Here is a 12,358-nt window from a genome sequence, read left to right on the forward strand (position 1 = left end):
CATATATATCCCCATATCCTCAGGGAATAGGCTTTAAAATGTCTACAGTCAAAGCTTCTGAATTTAATTTTTCTGTTCAGGGTTTTCTTGTATGTCATGCTTTACATAAAATATCTGCCCATTGAAGAAAGGACCATAAAGGATATTTATCATCACTTATTTTCTGAGAATGAATCAGAATAATTTTGGGGCCAAAATATTCCTCATGTTTCAAAATGCACATGACCTGGTTTGAATTCATGAATATAATCCATGATTATGTGATGTAATATGCAAGTCGGACTCACCTGACAGCCTTGCTTGGTATGGATGCGCCTTGCAAAGCCGAACGTCCAGCCACTACACGGTAAACCAAGACAGGCCTTTTCAAATGGAAATGCCTCTCCCTCTCCCTCTCCCTCTGGGTGCAGGGCCGGGCAATCCATATATTATTCCTGTCTCTATATGGTGCATTTCAAAAGGACCTTTGGACTTTCCAATGGACCCTGAATCTTTCCAGCCTTTTTTGACAGCAATTGTTCAGGGCCCTCCTTTGGACTGGGACTGTGGCTTGGGGTGGTGGTAGATTTAATATTTTCATCCCTGCATGACCTCTCCAGTGTAAAAAATGGCAACCCCCTCGGAAGGGAGGGAGATCTTCTCCTTGCCCCCCTCCCCCCAATTTCCAGAACTAACAGCAGCATGGGGGTAAATGGCAAAACCATCAATGGATAGGAAGAGTTAAACCTGCTCGCCCCCCCACCCCCTGCCATGGTACCAGCCCAGATGAGCTCTCTGCAGAGGGGGGGGGGTCCGTGCCTTTTACAAATGGGGATGATTTGGCCATTTTCTCTCTCCCTCTGTTCCTCCCAGGAGTTCAGGGCACAGTGCATGAGGACATCCCATTTTGCTCTCTCAGCAATCTGCTGAGGTGGGTGAGTCTTACCCAAGGTCAACCTGGGAACAGATCCTGCCACAGTCCAACAGTGACACTCCCTGTTACATGACACGGACAGAGAAACGCCTCCAGCGCAGCTGCAGCTCTACAGGGTGCAATGGCTCCTCCTCTGTCAGTCCTCATAACCATCATCACCGACCACCATTTTCCTCCTTTATCATGCCAGGATTACAGAGTAGACCGATCCATTCCCCTGGACGTTCCATAATAAATAATAACATTAATAACATTCAATTTACACACCACCCTTCTGGACAATTTAACGCCCACTCAGAGCGGTTTACAAGGATGTCATTATTATCCCCACAACAATAATCACCCTGTGAGGTGGGTGGGGCTGAGACAGCTCCGAGAAGCTGTGACTGAGCCAAGGTCAACCAGCCGGCTTGGAGTGGAGGAGTGGGGAATCAAAGCCGGCTCTCCGGATTAGAGTGCCACAACCACTACACCAAACTGTAGTCTCACCAGAATCCCCCACTAGTCGAGAGGGCCAGAGGACCCCAGCAAAGAGCAGAGAAGATGTCCTGCTGGGAAAGGCAAAGGCCAGCTCCAGGGGATGGCTGGGCAAGCATTCAAGGAGGGGAAAGGGGCAGGAGCCAAGGGGTTGCTTCTTTCTCCCAGCATCCTTCCTGCCTCTTCTCCCCCTCCCCATTCCTTCCAAGCCCAGGGCTCCATCTCCCTGCTTCTGTCTGGCCAGTCATGGGAGAGACATAACTGGTAGCGTTTCTTAGCATTTCCCTGGAAATGGGACCTTGATTGCAAGCAAAGTGAGAGGGGTCAGTAAGGACATGCTCAGCCTTCATCTTTTCTCCCCCAAAAGTGGACCCGGCATCTTTGGAAGCTCTCACACACCTGCTAGTATCCCTTGTACCAGTGACCATCCCCCTCCTGTTTCAGTTCGGTTTTGGGCACATTTTCCCCCTTTGCAGTTTCCGCTTTTACTCTCTTCCCCCACTCTGAGAGATCAGGTTTCGGGCTGCTCTGCATTTTTGCGGCTTGGCCATCATTCCTGTCAAAATGTCAGGCTACCAGGATACAGCAGATAGATCCCTGGACCATTGCAGCAAGACACAGGTTCTTGGTCAAATGGAGTTTATTCAGAAATCAGATCATTTCCATACACAGGTCCATAGGACTACTTAGAAGCAAGGTAGACACCTAAGCAGCAAGAGCAGAAGTTGACAGGAATGGCATCATGTGAGAGAGACTTCTCTTTTGCCCTTCTGGTTTACTCCTTTCTCCCCCCTCCCAACTGTAAACAATACTTTGGCGCTCTCTTTGTGAGAGAACATTTCACATATTTGTGATATCACGATGAGTTACTAGGAGGCAAGACACAGCACTGTCTGGGAATTAGCACAAAGTCATAAACACTGGAAGCTGTTACAGTCCAACAGATAAACACCTGTGAAAGCCTGAGAAAGAATAGTTATGACACTAGCAAAGTGACATTGAGCTATAGCTAGATATATTGTATTCAGCAGAACAGAATCAAAATTGGCATGGATGGGGCTCAGACATGACAGGGACATAAGTGGATAGCAGCCAATTATATCAGCACAAATATTTAGGATCAAAGGGTTACTATGAAATACGGAGCACATGCATATAGAAGTGGTGAAATGAAGAAAAGAGAATTTAAATTTTAAATCTGAATGTTGGTGGGAAGAATGACGTCACAGGAAGGCAAGCACCTTTGATCTGGACGTGCCAACACAGGATGTGACATCACAGGACATGATATTCTGAACACAGGATGTTCTGCTGTTTCCTTCCCCAAACTCCTCTCTCCCCAGATACTGCCCACAATTCTCCAGGAGTTTCCCAAACGAGCTGATGGCATCATCAGGACAGAGCTAGTGCACACAGGGACTTTGGTGGCACCCAAAGTCCCATCACTGTCATGGAAGTGACTGGAAACACCTCCCAGGCCTGCATCACCTCTGGCAAGGTCCCTGTCAAGAGCCTGACGTGTGCTGCTGCAGGGACTCGGCTTGGACATTGCAGCCAGCAGTGTAGACCCCAGAAGGGCGAGGTATACCTACTTTGGGGTGACAAAGCAGCTTGAAACAGCCCTGAGAATAGGAACTTGCCCTCGATCTGGGGTGTCCAAGCTAAGGCCCACCACAAACCTTTCCGTCTAGCAGGATGGGCAGGGGCAGAGCTGCCAGCTCAGCTTCTTCAAACCCGCCTCTTAGGGCTGGACCAGCTGGTTCCCCCCACAGGCCAAAGGCCACAGGAGGCTCAGAGCTCAGCTGAGCAGAACAGAGCAAGGAGCTGTGTGCAGAGCGACAGGCCAGCCCGGCAGCCGACAAACAGAGCACAGCGAGGGGGGAAAGGGTCACCACGTTTATCCTGGACAGATTCTGTACCACCAGTTACAACGTCACAGTTCACATGAACTGTGTACTTCGTAAAATGGTAAGCAGCTCTGAGTTATAGCACAGTCAGCACACCTCAGTCTAGCACTGCCCTTTATTGTTGCTTCGTGGGTTTTTAAAATGTAATTTAAATGTAATTTATGTAATTTAAATTGCTTGGGCAACCATAGATTTGGGAGAAGGGTTTTACTGTTGCTGTACTTTAATTTCATCCACGTTGAGACAACGGTCCTTGTAAAATGAGGCAGCCGCCAACTAAATGATTTCTGTACCTCAGTGTGGCCTTCAGGTGAAAGGCTTGGATCCCCCTGCCTGCCCTAGAGCCAAAGGAGTGTGTGTGTGTGGGGGGGGCACTGTCGCTAAGGATGCCATGTTCAAATGTCTTAGTAAAGCATCCTCCCTACAAGATATCCTTTTCCTTTTACATAAATCTTGGGAAACAAAATTCCACGGACTAAGAATATGCTTGTTAAGCCACACTTCTTCACTCCATGGGTGCTGGGGGGGTGTCCTTTGTGACTCCAACAAAATAGGGAGGGGGGAAGTATCTGTCCCTCCTGGGTGAGTCATACACCATTTGTTCAGGAATGTTGGGATTCCACAATAACATTTTGCCTGCAGCGGTTTGGGATTCTTTTGGACTGCTGTATGTTGAAAAACTGCATATTTTAAAAAAATCTCTGGCAGAGAAAATGTAGGTTTATGTTCAAAAACTAGCGCTGAATTTTCATTCACAAAAAACACATGAAATCCTTCTTTCTTGAACTGAAACTGTATTCAAGCTTTCCTGGAAGGGCACCCACCCATTTATCTAGGGGCCGGTCAATGCACCAGAGGACGTTCAGTACAGCCTCTGCAGGATTGTACCAACACAAGATTCTTTCCTTTGTGGAAAAACTCCGAGCGCATAGGATAGTAGCATGACTGAGAGAAGGGTCCAAGCTTAGCCTTCTCTGTGACGGATACCTTTCTACATGCAGTTGTACAGGAGGAAACGTTCAGATACAAGATACCTCAGCTCCATCGAGGAGGTCCCAGTTTCAGACATGGTACTCACAAAGAGAAAAGCAGCTTCACGCCTGCTTCCCTGTCCAGCTGAATGTAGCAGAATCTGGTCAATGGCCATGCGCCAGACCCTCCATTGGACCAGGGACACTTCAAAAAGTAGCTGGTGCTTGTTGCAGATGTTCACCTGTGGACATGCATGTTCAGTGGCAGGGCCAATGGGTACAACCCTGCCCCTTTCTCATGATTTTGAATGCCTGGGCAGGGCTCACCTGCAGCTGGGAGTACCAGTGCAGGGCAGAAGCCGGTCAGGCCCCCTCGCTGGATGCTGGCACAAGCACAAGAAGGCAGACATGGCCCCGGCAGAACAGCAGCCTATGGCCTGGCCTCATGGGCCGCGATGCCCATCCCTCAGCCAAGGCAGGAGGGATTTGGCCCTTCCAGGCAAGAGATTCACTGCAGCCCCTGGCCAGCTGCCCTCAGGAGGACTGCAATAGGCTGGGCCAGGGACAAACAGGAATAGGACCCCATGAGCGATAGCGAGCAGGGTGGGGCACAGAGGTGTGGCCTCACCTGGCCAAGGTGGTGGGACTCACTGTAGAGAAAAATGCTTAACTTTCTTTTGTTTTTAGCCTTTCTGAGGTAGAATGGCTGCTTAAAACTTTGGTCAAGAGGCCTTGCTATTCTAAGACATTTTCTAGCCCACAAACTCCCCCTTTTCTGCTTCTAGCCGTTTCTCTTGAGAACGGAGATGCCTCTCGCTTCTCGAACACTCTGACCTTGCAGATTAGATAAGACACTCAGAGCGAGAGAACCTCCATGGCCAGACAGTAAACCAATTAACATTCTTGCTTCATGAAACTAATTGCACCTGCAAGATGGGAGGGGGTGTCTTGGACTGCAGCCATACACCTAACTCCTTTTTTGCACACAGTCACTTTTGACTATGAGATCACACTCTTGCTAGCCGATTGGTGGACCGGCCCTCCCTTCTCGGGTGGCAAGATTGGCATAAAAAACCCATTACCAATAATGGACCTCAGATTCTGTCTGGGTTGCAGTAACCACTATTGTAACTCGGTCAGTTTCTCAAACTGGCTCTGTCTGGGGATGGACGTTCCTGAACCCATCCATTTTGCTGTGCTATGAAGCCTGACTGATTTTGCCTCTGTGACCAGAGATTTTGCCTTTTGCCTTCTTGACAACTTTGACAATCTACTTCTACTATGATATTGGTATGTATAAGTTAGAGCAAATAAAGCTATAGGTATTTTTGTTTTATTCCTCACAGTCTGTCTTGTACCATTGTATGTGACCTTGCACCTTAATAAATAATTATATTATATTTTGTGTTTGGGTGTGTGACTTTGGGGTCTCAAAACTCAAGGTACTTTGCCGAACCCATTTTTGCTAGTTCTCGTAAACCACCTACCTAATAACATTTTGCTGTGCACTCTACCTGCAAGCACAACCTTGCTAGGTAGACTTTGCTCCTTTTAGCTCCCTAATAGGCTTGGAGGGTGTCCCTCTCCTCCTAAAGCTTTTGGGAACCCTGAGGGACTGGTGGCAGAATTGAGGGCATTTGAGGGACTTTCCTTCTCTTGCCAATTTGCTAATTTTGTTTAGCCCGGCTGATAGACCTTTGCTGGCTCTTCCCCTAAGCTGGGTCGAGGCACTGAAGGCCTGTAGCCGTGACATGGTGGCAGCGGTGGGATTTAGTCTAATTACTGGCCTGGGGTCAGAGTTGGACTCTTTTGAGACTTTGAAGTAACTGCCTATTTTGTTTGTGCAACGGTCACTTTGAGATTTTCTGTGAGAGTTTTTTGTTTTGTCAGAAGCAGTTAGGCTTTTATGATGGCTGCTGGAGGGAAAAATACTAACCCCTTCCGTGGACCTGTTGATGAGTCGTTATACACCATTGCTTCTGTTGGAGAGCCAGATGATCGGGAGGAAGACTTGCAGACTACTCCCCCTGTGCGCCCCAAGACACGGGCTACTGAGCAATCTACTCCTGCAGATTTGCAGCCTTGGCAAGATGACCAGAGAACAGACGACCGACCTGTTCCGCCTCCACGTGCTAAGATTCAATTTACTACTCCTGTGGACTATCTTGAGGATGCTGTGCCCTCAAAAAGCCGTTCCCGGCATTTTGCTGGAACTAAAGGACAAGCAATTTTGGAGGATGAGAGCCGTAGTGATTCAGAGACTGAGCTGGAGAATGAATTTTGGCGGCGGCGTAGGCGACGGCCCAATGTGAATTTATGGTCTGAGGAGGATGTGGAAGAGAGAGCTGCGAGTCCCCGAGACAGGACCCGCCAAGATGTTTCCTTGCCCAGACCTTCTAGAAGACGTATGCCAGATGTGCATTTTTGGTCAGCAGACGACGAGGAGGAGGAAGAGTTTACGAGGCCGAGGAGACCGGCTGACAGAGACATCTCCCCCGTCCGACCTGCTCGACCTCCACCGCTTTCGCCGTGGGCTTTTGACCGGCGCCTGTTTCCAACTTTTAAAGACGGCCAAGATCCTCTTGGATTTTTTTCGCTCTACGAACAGACTTGTAAGGACTTGGGTGTCCCTAATCGTTACTATATGCTGATTCTAAGATCTCAAGTTACTGGAGTCCTTGCTGACTTGCTGGGGAATTTGCCTGCTCAAGCTGCTGGAAGCTACCCCCAGTTTAAGACTTTGGCTTTGCAAAGATTTGCTTTGTCTTCAGAGAACTACCGGCGGGCCTTTAGGAGAGTGGAGCGTAGCCAGGAGAACTACTATCTAACTGCTGCCAAACTCTCCCAGAATTTGGACCGCTGGCTTGCTGCAGAAGGTGTCCACTCGTTCCTGCAATTAAAAGAGCTTATGCTGAAAGAGCAATTCTACAGAGTGTTGCCTGAAGACCTTACTGCCTTGGTTCAGGATTGGGACCCTCAAACTCTAGAGCAAGCAGCTGAATTGGCCCAGAAGATGAAACTGCATAGGCAGAGATTTGGTGGAAAACCTGCAGTGGGAAGTGGAGGGACTATTCGTCCAGCTGCTGAAGTTTCAAAGCCAGCTAAAGCTTCTGAGACTGGCAGCGCCTCTTCAGAGAAGAAGATCACCTCCCCCACTGTGGCTGTGAGACCACGTTTGGAACCACGATCGGGTCTGTGCTTCTATTGCAAGGAAAAAGGACATAATGTTGTGGACTGTCCTGTCCTGAAAGCCAAAGGACAAAAGAAGACTAGTACACCTGCTTCTACTACTCGTGTTCGAACTGTGCAAGCAGCTCCTGCTGCCTCTCAGCCTGAAAATTGGGAAGACGATGCTACGGTGCCTGTCCAGCAAGCTGCGACTGCTGTTCAGCCAGCCCAGCCTACACAGCCTCCTTCGGCTCCTGTTACAGCTTCTGTTTCTGCTGCTGCGCCCAGTGCCAGCCAACCTGTTGCTATGTCTTTCATTGACCCACAGCAAATAAATTGGGCTCAAATGGAATTTAGTCATGAACTGAGGATTAACTTTGTTCAAGTTTCTGGCTTAAGAGATTCTGGGAGCGACGTCTCATCTGTTCAACGTCAACTTGTGCAACCTGACCAGTTCTTGCAAGGTAAAACCTTAACAGTTACTCCTTATTCTAGCCAGCCTATTCAGAAGGAGTTGGCGAATGTGCATGTTGAATATAAGTTCTATAATGGATCACTGACTGTGCTAGTTCATGATACAGCTACTCCTGCATTTTTGATTGGAAATGACTTAGCTTATAAATCCTTTTGCTGCATGCCTGCTGAACTTAAACAACAGCAAAAGCCTGAACTTTGTGAAGTTAGTGTGTCAGCCCAGCCTGTTGCTGTAGCAACTGCTCCTCCTTCGGCTGACCGGCCAGCGTGCCCTGAACCTTCTGACTCTGCTGTTGTAAATTCTCAAGTCTTTGCTGATGAGCAACTGTTTATTCAAGCCCAAAAGGCTGATGTCTCTTTGAAATCGTGTTGGGAAGCTGTGGAAAAATCTCCTAGATGCTTTGGCCAACCCAGAGTGAAATTCCTTGTGGAAAATGGATTGCTTTACAGAGAATATGTTGCTAAGAAACTTGATACTCCCATCAAACAACTTGTCGTACCTCAGCCGTTCCGGGAGAAAGTTTTGCAGCTAGCTCATGAAAATTTGCTTTCTGGCCATTTTGGAGTTAAACGGACTTTGGAGAAAGTTAGCCGCTCATTTTATTGGCCTGAAGTGTGCCAAGCTGTTACTGCTTTTGTCAAGACTTGTGATGTCTGTCAACGTGAAGGATTTTCTGCAGACCACCCTCGTGCCCCTTTGCAACCGGCACCTATAGTGGAGGAAGTTTTTGCCAAATGGGGGATTGACATTATTGGACCTCTTGCTAAACCGTCCAGGAGTGGAAAGAAGTTTCTCCTGACTGTTATTGATTTTTCCTCGCATTATCTGGATGTGACCCCCCTGGCCAACATCACTGCTCCTGCTGTAGCGCGTGCCCTGCTTGTTGTGGCTTCCAGATGGGGTCTGCCTAAGACCATCCGATCAGATATGGGACCTTCTTTGGTGAGTGGCTTAATGAAAAAAGTTTTTGAGCTTGCTAAGATTGAACATCAAGTCACCATCCCTTATGCTCATTGGGAAAATGGCTTGACTGAACGTGTTAATCGTACAGTGGGCCAGATGCTGAGAAAATATGTATTGGACTTTGGCCCTGACTGGGAAAAATCTTTGCCTTTTATGATTGGGGCTTATAATGACACTTTGCAAGAGAGCTTGGGCTTTTCTCCTAATCAGATTGTTTTTGGCCGCTCTCTGAATACTCCTTTGACTATGCTTCGCCAGCAATGGGAAGGCGTGTCTGAATTGAAGCCTATGTCTGTTGTGACTTATTTCCACCAGCTGAAAGAGACTTTGGCTGCTATTTGGGAATCTGCAAAACTTCATTTGACCAAAGCCCAGACGTTACAGAAGCGGGCTTATGATAGAAAAGCTGTGCCTCGAGAATATTTCCCTAAGGATAAGGTCCTAGTCCTCAGCCTTGTTAAACCACATAAAATGGCTGTGATGTGGACTGGTCCTGCTGAAATTGTCAAAAAGGAGAGTGCTGTGCATTATTTGGTTGCCTTTCCTGAGGCTCACCCTCAGCCTAAGCTATATCATGTGAACTCTTTGGAAAAATACCATGAGAGATTGCCTGGCATGTTTGCTCTGAAGTGTACTGAAGATGTGCCTGATCAACCCCTTGATTTGCTCGCTGAGAGTAAAGACCCTGGGGGCATTGACAGCATTATTTTTGATTCTGCTTTGTCATCTGAGCAAACTGCTCAACTTTATGCTGTTCTGGAAAAGTTTGCTGATGTCTTCACTAGCCGTCCAGGAAGAACCTCTTTGCTAACACATACCATCAATACGCAAGATGCTTTGCCTGTTGCTAGCCATCCTTATCGTGTTAGTGGCCAGCATGCTAAAGATATTGCTTTGGAAATCCAGGAAATGTTGGATCTGAATGTTATCAAGCCCTCTCAATCAGCTTGGGCTGCTCCTGTTGTGCTCGTCCCTAAGAAGGATGGAGGGATTCGTTTCTGTGTGGATTACAGGAAGTTGAATGCTGTTACAGTTTCTGATCAGTTTCCTCTGCCTCGCATTGATGAACTTATTGAGAGGCTTGGCAGAGCTAAGTACATTTCTGTTCTGGACATGAACAAAGGCTACTGGCAAGTCTGTTTGGATGAAGATGCTTCTGTCAAATCTGCATTTGTCACTCATCTGGGACTTTATCAATTTATTACTATGCCTTTCGGCCTGAAGAACGCGTCCATGACCTTTCAGAGGTTAATCAATACCATGCTTCAAGGCCTCTCTGAGTACTCTTGTGCCTATTTAGATGATGTGGCAATTTTTTCTGATACCTGGTCTGATCATATGTACCATTTGTCTCAAGTTTTGACTCGTGTAAGAGATGTTGGGCTTACTATTAAGGTCTCCAAATGTCAGTTCGCTTTAGCAGAAGTTTCTTATCTAGGCCATAGAGTTGGTGGTGGTACTATTAAGCCTTTAGAGGCTAAAGTGCAAAGTATTTTGGACTGGCCTGTACCTAAAACTAAGCGAGAAGTTCAGTCCTTTTTGGGCCTCATTGGCTATTATAGGAGATTTATTAACCATTTCTCTACCCTTGCTACACCACTCACTGATCTGTGCAAAAAACGTCAGCCTCTTAAAGTGGTTTGGACTGCTCAGTGTCAGTCTGCCTTTGAGTCTTTGAAGGCTTGTTTGATGCAGTCCCCTGTAATGATTGCTCCTGATCCTGCTCAACCCTTTTTTGTACAAACAGATGCAAGCCAAACTGGAGTTGGAGCCGTCCTGTGTCAAAAGGGGCCTGATGGAACTTTACATCCTGTTGTCTTTTTGAGTAAGAAATTGCTGCCCAGAGAATGTAACTTGTCTACTATTGAAAAAGAGTGTTTTGGAATTGTCTGGGCTCTGACTAAACTAAGATCCTATTTGTGGGGACAAAAGTTTACACTTCAAACAGATCACTCCCCACTTTGCTGGTTAGACAGAGTTAAAAACTCTAACCAGAAACTGTTAAGATGGAGCCTTGCTTTGCAAGATTTTGATTTCACTGTGCAACATATCAAGGGCTCTGAAAACATTGTGGCTGACAGATTGTCCAGAATTTACTGTGATGTTGCTGGTTAAATTGTTTAACCTTGATTGCTTTCTGTAACTGCTCTTATTACCTGAATTACAGTATATTTTGCTTTGCTTCCAAATGTAAAACACTGCCTTTAAATTTTTTCTTTCTCTTGCATTCACAGTGGCTGCTAATTTCTCAAGTTACCTCATTTTACTGTTTTTATGTGTTTTTACCCATCCTTTTGTGTTTTATTTATGCCTTTTGGAAATACGGGTCTTTTAATATTGCACATTTTATACTACTAGCATTTTTCTTTTAGTTTTTTAGATGAAATTTGAGTAAACCCAGTAATTTCATCTCCTGAAGGGGGAAGATGTAGAGAAAAATGCTTAACTTTCTTTTGTTTTTAGCCTTTCTGAGGTAGAATGGCTGCTTAAAACTTTGGTCAAGAGGCCTTGCTATTCTAAGACATTTTCTAGCCCACAAACTCCCCCTTTTCTGCTTCTAGCCGTTTCTCTTGAGAACGGAGATGCCTCTCGCTTCTCGAACACTCTGACCTTGCAGATTAGATAAGACACTCAGAGCGAGAGAACCTCCATGGCCAGACAGTAAACCAATTAACATTCTTGCTTCATGAAACTAATTGCACCTGCAAGATGGGAGGGGGTGTCTTGGACTGCAGCCATACACCTAACTCCTTTTTTGCACACAGTCACTTTTGACTATGAGATCACACTCTTGCTAGCCGATTGGTGGACCGGCCCTCCCTTCTCGGGTGGCAAGATTGGCATAAAAAACCCATTACCAATAATGGACCTCAGATTCTGTCTGGGTTGCAGTAACCACTATTGTAACTCGGTCAGTTTCTCAAACTGGCTCTGTCTGGGGATGGACGTTCCTGAACCCATCCATTTTGCTGTGCTATGAAGCCTGACTGATTTTGCCTCTGTGACCAGAGATTTTGCCTTTTGCCTTCTTGACAACTTTGACAATCTACTTCTACTATGATATTGGTATGTATAAGTTAGAGCAAATAAAGCTATAGGTATTTTTGTTTTATTCCTCACAGTCTGTCTTGTACCATTGTATGTGACCTTGCACCTTAATAAATAATTATATTATATTTTGTGTTTGGGTGTGTGACTTTGGGGTCTCAAAACTCAAGGTACTTTGCCGAACCCATTTTTGCTAGTTCTCGTGAACCACCTACCTAATAACATTTTGCTGTGCACTCTACCTGCAAGCACAACCTTGCTAGGTAGACTTTGCTCCTTTTAGCTCCCTAATAGGCTTGGAGGGTGTCCCTCTCCTCCTAAAGCTTTTGGGAACCCTGAGGGACTGGTGGCAGAATTGAGGGCATTTGAGGGACTTTCCTTCTCTTGCCAATTTGCTAATTTTGTTTAGCCCGGCTGATAGACCTTTGCTGGCTCT

At 46.6% G+C, this 12,358-nt stretch overlaps 1 protein-coding gene across 1 annotated transcript; it reads left to right on the forward strand.

The window, feature by feature from the left end:
* The first annotated feature begins 6,177 nt into the window (after positions 1 to 6,177).
* LOC129325660 (uncharacterized) lies at positions 6,178 to 12,074 on the forward strand. Its single transcript, XM_054973481.1, has one exon. The coding sequence runs from the start codon at positions 6,178 to 6,180 to the stop codon at positions 10,987 to 10,989; it is 4,812 nt and encodes a 1,603-aa protein (XP_054829456.1). The 3' UTR covers positions 10,990 to 12,074.
* Positions 12,075 to 12,358: the final 284 nt, after the last annotated feature.

The sequence above is a fragment of the Eublepharis macularius genome, chromosome 3 (assembly GCF_028583425.1).
Source record: "Eublepharis macularius isolate TG4126 chromosome 3, MPM_Emac_v1.0, whole genome shotgun sequence".
Taxonomy (NCBI): Eukaryota; Metazoa; Chordata; class Lepidosauria; order Squamata; family Eublepharidae; genus Eublepharis; species Eublepharis macularius.

Excerpts from the sequence above, each read along its gene's own strand:
- LOC129325660 (XM_054973481.1), top strand. The coding sequence starts at position 6,178 with ATGGCTGCTGGAGGGAAAAATACTAACCCCTTCCGTGGACCTGTTGAT.